This window comes from Grus americana, chromosome 14 (genome assembly GCF_028858705.1).
Source record: "Grus americana isolate bGruAme1 chromosome 14, bGruAme1.mat, whole genome shotgun sequence".
In the NCBI taxonomy this organism is placed as follows: domain Eukaryota; kingdom Metazoa; phylum Chordata; class Aves; order Gruiformes; family Gruidae; genus Grus; species Grus americana.
The window spans coordinates 5,238,324-5,252,822 of record NC_072865.1 but is presented as its reverse complement, the minus strand read 5'-3'; the positions used below and the strand labels follow the sequence as shown (position 1 = coordinate 5,252,822).

Sequence of the window (14,499 nt, the reverse complement as noted above, 5' to 3'; positions counted from 1 at the left end):
ATATTGCAACGGACAATAAATATATTCTTCTAACTTCGGATTTCTGAGAAGTAAATAAGGTTCTCTTACACTGTTGAACTGTTCAGAAATGCATACTCCCAAGATACACTTTGAAAAAGGGATCCTAGTGTGCATACTTCATTTCAGTACCTTTTTCTTTTAATTGTTATATGACAGAATTTGTAGCTTTCCAATGTATTTCAATGTTTTTATTCACTTTGTGTATGACACCACATCCTTTATAGCATACAAGACTAAGCATTGGGTATGCATTTTTGTTTCCTTTTGACTCTTGTTTATAATTCTGTTAACAGAAAAGTACCATTTTGTGTCCCTCTTATCTTCTAGATCCGTTTCCTGCTTTCAAATCTTGGCAGGAGGACAGTGAATCTGGAGAAGCTCAGCTTTCCCCGCAGGCTGGAAGGATGACTAATCATCCGTTGGAAGAGGACTGTCATCCGATATTGTCACATCGTAGTTTGGATTTTGGGCAAAGCCAGCGTTTCTTACATGATCCAGAAACCTTAGATTCTTCATCCAAAGCACTTTCTTTTGTTAGGTATGTATTTCAATGCAATTTGGTGGGTGTTGGGGCAGGAGATGTTACTGCCAGTATGAAAATACAGCTGTTTAAGAACCTCGGGGGCTTTCATGATCTGAATTAGTTGAAGACCGAGGTCAAATGTAGCATTATATGGCCATTTGGCTGTTCTGCTTGCCCAGAAACTGCCATAGCGAGTTAGGCCAGAGGTTCATTTGGGATGGTATTGTGTCTCTCAAAGCGGCCACTGGCAGATGCTGAGGAAAAGGGTATAAAAATAGGGCAAGCTTGCACAGATTTCCCTGACATTTGGTCAGGGCTTCTGACAACCTGTTGTAATGGCACTTCCTGGGCTAAAGATAGCATTTACATCCTTTGTTTACCAGTCTGGACTGCTGGTCTATGATTTTATGTAAGTTTTGGCTTCCTCCCCCCCCAGTAGCATGAATATCTATTTTCACATTACTTAATTTTAGGTTTGTTTTGTGTGTTATGTTATTGAGCCAGGTTCTACAAACCATTGCAGCTGAAGTGTGCATTAATGGTCTGGACAGGTTCTTCATTTGGGCCGTGAAAAGCCTTTGTTCAGAAGGGTTATAGGAAAGTCAGCTGTTAGAGGGAGAGGCGTGGGGAGAGGTAGGTTCTTAATGCACATCCTCTCCTGCAGATTTAGAGGATCAAGCCTGTTTAACCCAGTGTATGAAAGTAGAATCGTAACTAAACAAGCTGCAGGTTATTTGTGACCCTCCAAAACTATAAATAACCTGTGACCTGTACTGTTGTCTACTGTTACTATGAAAGGGAATTGAAGAATTCGCATGCTTGTTAGGGAAGAAATAATCCCATTAAAATGAGAAAATCTCGAACAGGAAAGACCAAGTTTAGAGTGTCCAATTCTCTGTCTGAGATTTATTGATTGAAAAAAATACAAGTTTTCTCCCATTAGCCGCAGAAGATAGTTGACAAGCACTGTTAAAATGATGCAGAAGGCTGACCTGCAGAGAAGTGCTGATTCTAATAGCTGTTTGCCTCATTCTGAAACTAATAAGGATCTACACTAGTAGATTATTAGATTAGTATTTCTAATGTCTCGAACTATGTAGACATCACTAGCTGTGCTGAGAGGTCTTTCAGGCACCTTGTATAATAAGTGTACTGGAAAATTCTCATGGTCAATCTTGAAGTAAAAAGGCTTTTCACAAGCAGCAAATGTCAAGGAGCTGAACAAGTGCAAAAGATGAATTAAAATCAGAATCACATACTGTAGATTAGTAAGGCGAACAGATTAGATGATGTAGATGGTTTTTAGATAAGTATCTAGTAACTCACCTAAGACAGTTAAGTGGAACTGTCTAATTGCCAAGGATTGTTCAGTGGTAGCTTCTAGCCTAGGCTATATTCTGTGTTGGGTATTTCTGGAATTACTGAGTATCTAGTAACTTAGATTAGTAATTTAGCCACCAGAAAGTTCTGAACTGTTTTAATGACAATGTAATTAATAGTACATTAGTTTATTACACTTTAATTTCAAATGCCGTTTTTCACCAAAGAGCTATTTCTGTTAGGGGTAGTACTGAAATTAGAGGAGAAAAAATAACACATCACATTTTGAAGGCAGCAGATCAACGCATTTTATTTCAGTAAGTAAATAGCTCTGACTGAAAACCTGAAAAGAATGGATTATGAACTGGAGAAAAAAATTGGAATTAGTCATCTGTTACTCAAATATACAAGTTGTTTGCACTCGTTTAATCACTTATGACATTTAAAAATGTTTTTAATACAGAACACGAAGAGCATCTTTTAGCTCAAAAGATGACAAAAGGGAAGACAAGACACCTTATCAGCTTGTCAAGAAATTACAGAAAAAAATAAAGCAATTTGAGGAACAATTTGAAAAGGAGAAAAACATTAAGGTAAGTTACCACTTCTGCTTTTATTCAGCAGAAATGACTGCATAGTAGAGCTAAGTTACTTATTGTAGTTCATCCATCACTGAATAATTAACCGGGATCACAGATGATAAAAGTTTTGTTATGCACTGCTGTCTATAAAAGTGAACCGAACAGCAGCAGTACTAGAAAACGTGCCACAATTTATGCAGTGAGACTGGGGGATATAAGATGAGACACGTGGAGAGACAAAAGCATCTTAGCACTCTCTGGCCCAACTTCCAATGTCTCGTTTCAAGTTTATTTTCACGAGTGTTGTTCATTACGTTGGCGCTGAGATCTGGTCTGGTACTAAGAGTGGCATCCATGTTACTAGTCACATTTGCTGTCATAAATATTACCAAATCTTGAAATATTTATAAACAAGTTTTATGTGTTTGTTTTCATAAAATGTAGCTTGTTTTTACTTTTCAGCCCTCCTATAGTGATATTGCAGCCAATCCCAAAGTTTTAAAATGGATGACTGAACTTACCAAATTGAGAAAGCAAATAAAAGGTAAGAGATGCTACAGCTTCTGGTTTTCTACAAACACAAATTAGCTACATGACTAAAATGGCTAAGTCAGTAAAATTCCACAGGACAGTAAAAGTGTTTCATTTCTAGATTCTGAACTACTCAAAAATCAAAATCAAATTATTCTTGTGGCTTTGGTTTTAGTTCATTAGAAGAGAAACTTTGCATATGCAAACTGTTAACTTTCCTTTTCTTGCGGTTGAACAGAGTTATTTCTTTTAAACCTTTGGATTGAGCAATTTTTCTCATTTCAGATGCAAAGCAGAGGAGCTCAGATGGAGAGTTCATACCTCAAACACGTCCACGAAGTAACACTCTTCCAAAAAGCTTTGGCTCTTCCCTTGACCAAGAGGATGAAGAAAATGGAGATGAGATGCGGATCGTGCAGAAAGAGAAGAAGCCCACCAAGGAAGCTACACTTGAACTCATTTTGAAAAGATTAAAGGAGAAACGCGTTGAGAGATGCTTGCCAGAAGATATAAAAGTAAGCATAAGGTTATGGACAGGCTATTTCTAAGAGCGTGACAGAGGGAAATAGAGCACTGTCAGACACTTCAGATAATCACTTTATCGACAAAATGATGCCTCTGTCTCGCAGCCCTTTACCAAGCCCTCGTATTTCAGACTGTGGGGAAATGATCAAGATGAACCACATTTTCCTTGCTCACTCTTTAGTAGAATATTTCTAAGTATGTGCTGACAATATTGGACAGCTTTAAACGGATGAAGGTGGGATGTATAGTATTAACTAAGCTAAGTTTGGCCAAGGTATCTGTATAGCTCATAATGTAGAAAAACTGTTAAAGTGACTTGTGTTTGAGATGTGACTTTTTCTTCTGACAGAAAATGACAAAGGATCATTTGGTGGAAGAGAAAACATCTCTCCAGAAAAGCCTTCTGTATTATGAAAGTCAACATGGACGGCCGGTAATACTTGGTTTACTTCCTCAAACTATGTTAATGTATGTGTAGACACCAGTAACTCTTGTGCAGCAGTAATACCAGAATTTAATGCTGGTGTGTGGGGTCTTTTTTCTTCTGCAAAACACAAAGTTATCTATTCGTTTCCACGTTGCCATCAGAGGAAGCTATTGCATTGACTGCTAAAAAAGATTAATGTATCAATAGGCCCTTTTTCCACAGAGCAGTAGGTTATTGGAGTTTGCAAAGTGATTGGTGTCGTTTTGTGCCTTATGTCTGTGAAGCGAAGAGAAATCTTAAAAATAAATGATGTTATTGAAAAGGCCTGAAATGTGTTCTTGATTTCTCAAAAACAGAAATGAGAAACTTCTCCATTTTCTTTTTTTTTTCCCCACGTCTGTGGCATATATCGTAAATAATTTGAGATACAGAAGTAAGTGACTAGCAATTAGTGCTTAAAGTTCTAGGTTATCTTGGACAGTGATCAGCATCACTAGTCCAATCACAAGATCTTTCCAGTTACTATTCTATCAGCCTTCTGGACTTGGCACTCTAGCTTTGTAATCAGCGCTCGCGTGTAAATCTGACGAGTGCCAAGGAAGAAGAATGGTCTTGGAGATACTGGCATGGCTCTACAATCTCCTTATTGAGAAAATGCCAGTAACTCTTCAGGATGGCCTTTAAGATTCATGATGTTAGTGTACACAGTGGCCAAGAATTTGAGAATAAATCAGATACCAGATAAAACTTCTCTACAATTTCATCTTTTTCTTTTTTCCCCCTGTCATTTCTGAAGAGTTGTCATCAATGCTAGGCACACAGTCTTGGTCCCTTTTTTCCCTCTTTTCCATGGGCCTTTAACGATAGAGGGTCTGCTTTATTGAAGCTCCCTTAACTTTTAGGAAGTCTTTAAAACTTCTTCCTGAAAAATATAGGGAGTTAAAGTGAGAAAAGAGAGAAGGAAGAAGGACCCACTTACTCCCCTTTATCTGCAGAAACCCCATTTCATACACACAATTTAAACTAGTTTTATATTCCTAATTGGAATGTACATAGCCTGGCATGAGAAGCATACCGCTTTGTGTTTGCTTGTATATTATGGAGTGACCGGTATAATTAATTCTGTGGTTTCTCTGCCTTTAGGTTACTAGAGAAGAAAGACATATTGTGAAGCCACTTTATGACAGATACAGACTTGTAAAACAAATGTTAACTAGAGCAAGCATTACTCCTATTCTTGTGAGTAAAACAAATGCTATTTCTGTTTCTTTCCACTTTTGAACTGCTAGGCTGCCTTTAGAAGAGCCTAGTAATACTGTTCCATAAAATACATCTTTCTTGGGGAAGACACAAGATGATGTCATTGTATTTGAGGCATTTGATTTACTGCTGAGAACCAAGCAGTTCAAACCTGTCTATGACCTTGATGGCTCTGAGGAAGTATGTGGTTCTCAGTGGAAGTAAATAAGCTGTTCTAGCTTGCCATGGCTGAGACGTTCCCAAGTCACTGTGTTAGGTGTGGATTCACAGTACATATTGTACTTTTAGTCCTCCCAAGAATAGTAACACCAGTTGCAGTGAAGCTGGCTTGTCTTCTGTACTGCAGGTTACTGTTGCCAGAGACATGAGTGATAGGGTGGCCGTAAGAACTATTTCATTCCTTCATGCTTCCCCGGTGTGAGACGTGTTATCAACGTCTGCAGCATCTGTACAACATCTGCGCTTTTTCATTGTGTTTTCACTTTGTTTCCTTCTAAATTGCAGTGCTTTCTATTCTTTTCTTTCCTCTCTCTGTGGTCTTGTAAGAGATGAGGAGGAAAAGTTTTCATACTGTGCAAGGAGATTGATGTAACCTTGTTTATAGTACCTGTAAAACAGTTGGGGAATGACAACCAGCTGGCTTTGTTTTTCATGAGCTATAATCAAAATCTTGCATGCTGACACAGACTTGCAACAAAACAGTTTTGATACTAGCTGTTTGACCCTTTTAGAAGGAGGGGACTATGTAACTGACGTGAGATAATCTCTTTACATACAGATAGTTCTCTACCAGATTTACATGGCTGGGCAGTGGCTTAGCAGGAACTTAATCAGTTGTTTACATTTGACTCTGACAGTTCTTAGCTATCTCCTTTAAGTCAAAGTACATTGAGGTAAAGGGACCAGTTCAAGATCATTCCTTTCTTGCACGTAGATTTTTTTGGGTAGCTGCTTTTATAGAAAATTGTGATTTACTTTGTAGTCATATTTCAGTTTAAGGGCTTTTATATCAGTATCCCTTTTTGAACTCCATAAACACAGGCTGCTCTTAAACACCTAAGTGTTTTCTCCGTGACTGGTGAGTCATAGATTATTGGTGGTGACCTTGACTGGTTGAGTTTTATCCCATCTCTCACCTCAAAAATCTGGCTGTTCAGCTGAGATGCATTTCACATTATCAGTAGCCTTATGACTATACTGTAGTAGTTCTTTTTTTCTTTATTTGACTATGAAATAAAGGGATGGGTGGCAGCCAACTAAAAGGATTTTAAATCCAGAAGAGATTTTAGTAACGTAATTCCTGATCTGTGCTGTAGGCAACATCTGTAAGATATTTTTCACAGACGTCTGCTCTTGAAACCTGTTAGACAGATACATGGAGCGCTCTAATTACCAAGGATTGCTCAGTGGTAGCGCCTAGGTAGGCTATATTCAGTGCCAGGTATTTCAAGAATTGCTTTTTGGTTTATATGACACTTGCTTCCATGTGAGATCTCTTACATTATCACAGTATAGTAATCGCATACTCTGAAGCCTGTATGGAAATGTGCAAAGAAGCAGGGAGCCTTTTACCTTTCGTGAACTAAAATTTTTTTTGACAGGTCGTCATCTGTGTGGCTTTTGTGTTCCACCCTCTCCTGTTCAAAGTGTCTATCTGTTGAAATTGTTTATGCTGTCCAGGGGTAAAGATGAGCCAGGCATCATTGTGTACGTGCAGCAGGCAGCTAACAGCAGTTCCTGTACAGCACAGCGGCACCTGGTTTAGGCTGAAGTTCAAAGGATTTTGACTCTGACATAGCACTTCCGGTTGCCGGGCTTCAGAGTGGTCTAGAAAAAGAAACTGGCAGTATTATTGCCAATGTATGCCTGGCAGAAGATAAAAACCGGCTTTGGCATTGTGTAACTTTATAATCTCTCTGTGGTTTGATTTGGAAGAAACAAGAGTAAATTAGAAATTCATGTATCTTTGTGCTTTGTGAATTTTCTACAAAACGTGGAGAGGGAGAGAAAGAGAGAGTGCTGTTTATTCTGAGTTAGAAGAATATTAGAGTTTCAGATTTTTTTACTTCTATGTCAAGGATACTTTGGGTATCTGAGCTTTTCGGGTTACATGGTGGTTTTGTCTGTGCTCTGTAAGTATGTCTGCAGTCTTTTTTTTTTTTTTTTTTTTTTTTTGTTCTGAAGAAATACCGTTAGGTATTAGGTGACTTGAACAAAATTCTGACCACGCAGAGCACTTAATGTCTTATTGCACATAATGAAACACACTTAAAATTTTTGCAGGGGTCACCATCAACCAAGAGGCGGGGGCAGATGTTACAGCCCATTATTGAAGGTGAAACCGCCCACTTTTTTGAAGAAATTAAGGTGTGTACAGTGCATTTAAAAAAAAAAAAATTACTTCCTAGCACTTGTAATGGGAAATTGAGATATTTCATATTTGTTTTGAATTTCTGTTTGGACTTTCAGGAAGAAGAGGAGGAAAGCGATGGTTTGTCTGCAGACCTGAATGATATCTTAAAAACTGCTGTCCAAACACAGTCTGTTTTAAGCCCAGTTGAAAACTCTGAGTCTGATGTCGAAGATGGTCAAGAGAAACTGACCCGGGACCTTCGGCTGTCAAGCACCCGCGCTGCTTCTATGTATGTAAAAATCAGAAGTGACTACTTCTATTACAGAAGCTGTAATTATTGCACTTACAGTCACGATACCAAATATACGATGTTGGGTGGAAGGGAGTGACATGTTCAGCACTTCTCAGGAAGTGTTTGGTTTGAATCTTTCCTCTGACATGCCTGACTAAGATCTTTTTGTATTCAGTGAATTGTTTAGTATCTTCTAAACTCTCTTCAGCCTTACTTGAGCTGTGTAGACAGCAGAAAATTTATACCTGTTTATTAACTACTACTTTGTTCTCAATATTTCACCATCAGACAGATAGCATATTCCTTATAAGCAAGCCAAATTTATTATCAGCGCAGCTAGCTCAGTTGGGTTTGAGTATGCTTTGAAGAATTTAAATTTTATTGTATGGCCAACAGTATTTTTCTTTCACTTGAAATTTTTAGGCCTGAATTATTGGAGCAACTGTGGAAGGCCAGAGCTGAAAAAAAGAAGCTACGTAAGACATTACGAGAATTTGAAGAGGAGTTTTATCAGCAGAATGGAAGGTTTGTTTAGCACAAAACCAGATGCTGGACAGCAGCCTCATTTTGTAGCCAATTTTTTTTTCCATCTTTCTGTAGGAATTTTGACAAATGGAATCTGATCTGTTTTAATCTCTGCTATGAATAATCTCCTGAAGGAGATAACGTTGTGTATTTTTAATAGTGGAGGAAGGCTGCTCCTGCATTTTGTTTCCTCTATTACAGTCTGTAAAGCATAATAACAAAAATGGAAGAAGTGGTGGGGTTTTTGTTTAAAAAAATAAACATTAAAAATATTTATAAAAAATTTTTATATTACCCCCCCTCAGATTATCCCTCTGTTTTTAACATAGGGCAGGGAAGTTTGTTCCAGTAGGTCAGTCCTGCCAGTGGATATTTGCTTTACCAGTGAAGGGGTAGATAATTTTTATTCTTCTCTGTATTGTTTAGTTCTCTTAGGCTTCTTATTTGAATATATGTTGTTATGAATTTGATGGAACTGCTGCCTATTGTGTGTAACAGAAGGTTTTTCGAGGTGTGTCACATCTCAAACAAAACTAGCGACACTGTTAAGCTGTCAGTTGCTTTCTTGACTGGCAGGCATTCTAACTTTACAGTACTTCCTACTGTATTTCTCCTGAATGATAAACTCCTGGACCATTGGTCACGCAAATTCCACTACCATGGCTTCATCATGCACTTACTGAATTTGGAACATAACTTCTTTTGACTTTAACAGCAAATAATGAGGTTAATAATGAAGGGTTGCTTTAAAAATAAGATTAATTTTTTTATAGTCTAGTCTGAATTGAATAAGAATAATTCTCTGCTATCAGTTTGTGGGGCAGTCTACATACAGTGAAAATGTAGATTGACCTAGATGTATTTGTATTTTTCTGTAATGTATACACAGGATCTGAAATGAAAGTCTTCATATCCTGTAAATAAAATCTCCAGGAGAACTTAACAGAACAATTTATAAACAATGGCTGCAACAGTTCTGCTGAATAAATGCTCCTGGGTTTTCTATTCAGTTTTTTAGGTGGTGGCAATTTTAACTAGTGAAGGAAAACATAATGATGTGTCTATTGTTGGTGAACAAACTGCCAAAAATGGTTTTATCTGCCCTGAGATAACTGCACATCGCTGCTTTTGTGTTTGGCTTGCTGCAGGATGGAGGATTTTCTTGACACTTATGTGTTCTTCTTTTTACAGGAATGTACAGAAAGAAGATCGAGTTCCGATGCTTGATGAGTACAGGGAATACAAGAAAATTAAAGCCAAACTTAGGCTGTTAGAAGTCCTTATCAGTAAACAAGATTCTTCAAAATCAATTTAAATAATATTCCTCCAACCCGTTGAATAACATGATGTTTCCGTATACTACCACTGTACTTATTGGGTGCTTGTGTTCATTTGTCATGCACTGTTGAACGAATCCAGTTTGTGCACTTTATTGTGGTGCCACTATAACATGTTTGAAGGGTAAGCAGGTCCTGTCTAGAGAGCAAATAAGATTTCTAAGTTCGAGACTGCTCTATCCAACTTTAGCAAACACAGTTTCCATCAAAGTTTTGTATTACAGATGCATCCATCTTGTTCCAAAACAACCTTAGCTTTTTTTTTCTTTAGCATTCAAGAACTTTGAGACTTTTTGTTATTACCAACTTTTTGCATTATTGAAGAAATTAATACCGTAATGCTACACTGAACTACTTCTCTTGCCTATTTTTTATTACGGGGGGGAAGAAGGTCAGCAAATTAAACATACAGCTCTTTTTCCTGGAACACTTTAAAAAAGCCAGACTGAAATTCCTTTCAAAGGACTGCTGTGGAACAACTTTAATTTTTGGTATTCTAAATTGCACCTGTAACACAGTAATAATTAACATCTATGGATTTTGCTCATTAGTGGTCACGTTTCCTCCTTGATAAAGATGACAGTGGACAAACCAGAAAGTGACCTTGCTTAGTGTCTTTTAAAACTTGGAAAACTGAAAAGTTGTATGACATGCTGCCTACAGGACTTATGTTACCGTTGTTCATTTTATCATTTTATCGGTTGTTGTTTATCAACTAGAGGTGACATAGTGTTTTGTCTGAATTGGATACTGCATCTCCACTTTCAGAAGATTTGAGGAACACAATGAACATTTCAGTGTGTGGGAGATCTGATGGCGCTCAGACTTGCATAGTTCCAGCAGAAAAGAGCTGGCTTAGGACAGTTAAAATTCCACTGTACCTGAAGTAAGTATGGTATCAAGGGCTAAAATCAGTGTTGTTAATGTGCACCACAGGGTGAACTGTTGGGTTTGAGTGAAAAATTACTGCTGTTTATCACAGTTTTGTTTTACAGTTGGAGAATAAAAACAAGTTATCTAACCCTTATGATGTAAGCAAAACAGTTTATGGGCCTTGCATGATTTAGCTTCAGAGTTGAAACTAAATAATGTTTTGAGTATCACATCTGCTGTGCCGAATGATGATTTAGCTACTAGCTTTATGCTCTGCAACAGCCATCAGCAGCTGGTTTTGATCTGGCAAAATCTACGTGTTAATTTTAACTGGTGCTTTCTCAATTATTTTTTTTTTTTTGTTCTTCAGTGTATCAGTTTGATCGTGGCCATGTTTTGCATGCACCTACTCTCACTGCATGTTTTTATGACTGGCTAATGTCAACATAGCAATTATTCACACTGCTTTATGAAAGACCAAAAATGAACTTTCTCACAACATAAGAAATGGCTAGCATGTAACCTCATAGACTTGTTGTTCTGTCATGAAGCATATGAAATAGGTCGAAAGTAGGATATTTAGTGCTCAGATTTCATCTGTGTACTGTGGAATACTTCTTGTTTTGTTTTACTCTGCTTGTAGGCATGTAATTTTGGAATTCAGAAAAAAAGCACTAAAACTATTGAGCACTGGTGGTATGCCTTTTTTTTTAAAAAAAAAAAAACTGCAAAATGATCTGGGACCTTAGAATTATGAGGTTAAACTAGTCTTGAGACCATTTATCAATTTTATTCAGTTCCATTGTGCAATGTACACTTCAGTTACTTTTCTATCAGTCTGCAGACACGGGTGTATCCAAACATTGAAACTAATGTGTACTGTATAGTGTTGTACATGAATGTTTGTGTTTTATATACCACATGCAAAATGTCAATATGCACTATTTAAATGTTTTAAATAATATATTCCTCCTTTATAATGCTTAAATCTATATGATTCCAATATTTTTATAAGTGAGTGAGTGATCAGACTGGTTCCAATTCAGAATTAACAGCTGCTTTGTGTTTGTTATGCAGTGTTTGGCTGTTTATTCAGTATAGTAGATAAGCATGGCAACAGTTATGCTGAGTGTGTTTTGTGCCATCCTTGTTGAGCAATAAATAAATGGTAGAACTAGGCATTTTGTGATATAACAGTTTTACTTTGGTAAAAGCAAAACCTATATATCTATATGGATATATAGATATGGAATATATATAACTAAACCAGATATAATTGCATTGCTATGTCTGGTGCTCATTGTATAGACTTTTATAATAAAAGTACCTTAACCTTTATTGTCATACATCTTTGTTTCTCATCGTGCTTTCTCCTCCACTGCCATCTCTTAAAAACAAGTGCCGAGTCCTTTGCTGTTCCCGTACATATTTGTAATTTCAGGGTTGCTGAGGCAGGCCTGAGTTCCACAGTCTGCCCTGCACACGCTGGTGTGGAGACAGCCGTCCGTGAACCTATGGCACTTTAAGCCTTGTTTTACCTGGTTAGACTGTGCCTCTTGGGAGTGATGGCAGGGAAGTGACCAAACCAGCTCCCAACCCGACAGCTTGGCTTGCTGTGCGCTGTGGGCTTCAGCTCCTGCTGGGCTGCCGGGCTGCTGCGTGCTGCCGCAGAAGCAAACTGTCAGTCTTGCTCGTTCCTGCTCCAAGTCGCAATTTGGGGAGTAGATGGGGCAGAGGGCTGATTCAGCCATCACTGGGCTGATTAACTGACTGCCAGTGACTGCGCCCTCAGCTGATGAGCAGGACAGCGTTGTGTCTCTATATCTATAGTGATCCTTAGCCTTGAAACCAGTATCTCAGCGGTTACTGCTGTGCTTGTGGCAAGGAAGCACTTCTTACTGCGCACGATTCTGTAAATGCAAGAGGATGATTTTCCTCTGGACCAAATAGGGGTTTTTCCATACTATATTGATGTAAGTTGATAGGAAAAGTGATTGAGGTCTTTCAAACTGAGTCTTCTGTTGTATCTTGTGTAAAGCCACCTTTCTTCAACCCAAGGCAGGGGACAGAAGAACTACTGCAGGTGAAGACTCTGCTGGTGGATGTGTGGCAGTGCAGGTAAATGGGAAGAAGCAAGGCAGCTGGGAAGTTGAGGGAGAGAATACAGACGGCAGCCTTCAGTACCTTCTTGAGGGTGGGACAGAATAGCCTTCCCTCTGACCGCATGTCTTTCCTCTGAAGATGGGGGAAAAAGCAAGCACAAATTCTTAGGGCACTGGCTTGGAGAATGAACAAGGTTGTTACAGATCTGTTCTTCAGCCCTCTGTTTTTCCTTAGCAGTGTTTATTCAACAAAGCTTGCTCTGATCAATGTGCTAATGAGAGGACAAAAGTCCCTCAAATAGTGGTTTGCTGGGAACTGTTTAAGATCCATGTGCTACAAAGCAACGAACTAGGGAGATTTTAGTGAAGGAATATAGCCCTGTGTTAAACACCTTTAGCCAAAATAGAGGAGAAACAGATATTTTTCAGGGTGCAAAAAGCTGAGTGATACGGAGACAAGATCCTCCTTGCTGAAGAATCAGTTCTGAGATAATGCAAATCTATAGTATTCCAAGCTTTACGTCTTTAAACAGGTTTGCTTGAGCTGTTACGTGACTGCAGCGCAAGGAGCTTGCTGGGAAAGGTGAGGCAGGCTGTAAGGAGGGTTTCCCATGCCCCAGAGGAGTAGAGCAAGCATGAGGAGTGCCTGAAAGCTCTTCCGTGAGGTTCTGGGTAAGTAACTGTGGCTAAAGGTTTTGAGACCTCTTTGTACGAGAGGGGTTGCCAGGAGGAGGAAAGGTCGGAGATGCCAAAGGTGCAATACATCTGCTTTCTTGCATGTCAGGCTATTGAGTAATGGGGATAAACGGATCATCAGTGACCTATGTTTTCCGGGATGAGAGTCCTGGGATACTGCATAGCAACAAGAACCCTTGGGAAGGGAGGAGGTGGTTTTATTTTAAACTGGTCCCTCTGAGAAGAGAGAGGATGTGTCTGCTTGGCCAGGAGACTGGCGTCCCAAATCAATGAACCCTGACAGGAGAAGTTGTGCGCCTGGGCTGAAGTGATGTCTTTCTGGGTCCCTTCAGATGCCCATCTGCTCTCCTCTGTGACACTCCTCCACAGCGCGATTAGGTGCTGAGTCCAGAGACCGTGTAGCAGCTTGATAGCGCTCTGCAGGACATAAAGCTGAACTTCAGGGCAGGGACAGTGCGGTGCAGGCAGGTGTTGCAGCCCGGTGATGGCCCCTGTTGAGGTGGCATTTGGACATGCGTTTTATTTCTTCCTGGGGCTGAGTCCCAGGAAAGAACAAATATTGCTGACTCCATAGGCATAGATAGTTTCTGGCCTGAACCTTGTCTCTAAGGCAATGGGTATAAATGGATTTGGGAATAAAAAGGATGCTCTGACAGCTGAGGCTGGTGCAAGGGTGAAGCAACTCGCCCTCTAGTGGCTCCAGCTGCTAAGGCCTGATCAAAAGAAATGATTGATTTCCTGAAAGAAGAATATTTTTATTTTGTTTGAAGGCAACAGTAACCTGTTTTGGAAGCAACGGGTGCCTGGAATGAGAATTGTTGAGAAATAATCATTAACCTTGGCAGCAGATGCAGGAGTGAAAGCAAGTGGCCCGGGGAGGTGAGGGCTCACGCGCCACGTGCTGGGCTGTGGGGGCAGGTGAGGGCTCGGCAGGCCTGGGGTGCCACCATTGCTGGTGATCTGCTCCCCTGGTTACAGGAGCAGCTACCTCGTGTGTGTCTCACAGCAGCCCAAAAGAAGGCAGAGGAACACGTGGCGTTAGATGCTGACCCAGAACTCTAGCAAGGTGGGTCTGTTCCTCTCAGAGTTGAGGAAGCACCTGAAACTTAGAGAAAAGACCCAGAAGCCACAGT

The 14,499-nt window shown here is 39.5% G+C and overlaps 1 protein-coding gene across 6 annotated transcripts in view; it reads left to right on the top strand.

Moving 5' to 3' along the window:
* FAM13B (family with sequence similarity 13 member B) overlaps positions 1-11,913 on the top strand; it is a 66,950-nt gene extending 55,037 nt beyond the window's left edge. For 5 of the 6 annotated variants that reach the window (XM_054841739.1, XM_054841737.1, XM_054841738.1 and 2 more), the window contains 10 exons: positions 349-559; positions 2,328-2,457; positions 2,908-2,989; positions 3,262-3,491; positions 3,851-3,934; positions 5,072-5,167; positions 7,472-7,555; positions 7,658-7,830; positions 8,257-8,358; positions 9,550-11,913. In XM_054841739.1, the coding sequence (XP_054697714.1) occupies positions 349-559; positions 2,328-2,457; positions 2,908-2,989; positions 3,262-3,491; positions 3,851-3,934; positions 5,072-5,167; positions 7,472-7,555; positions 7,658-7,830; positions 8,257-8,358; positions 9,550-9,673 (1,316 nt within the window). In that variant the 3' untranslated portion in view covers positions 9,674-11,913. The remainder of the gene's footprint in view (positions 1-348; positions 560-2,327; positions 2,458-2,907; positions 2,990-3,261; positions 3,492-3,850; positions 3,935-5,071; positions 5,168-7,471; positions 7,556-7,657; positions 7,831-8,256; positions 8,359-9,549) is intronic. The other variant, XM_054841740.1, reaches the window with a different exon arrangement.
* Positions 11,914-14,499: the final 2,586 nt, after the last annotated feature.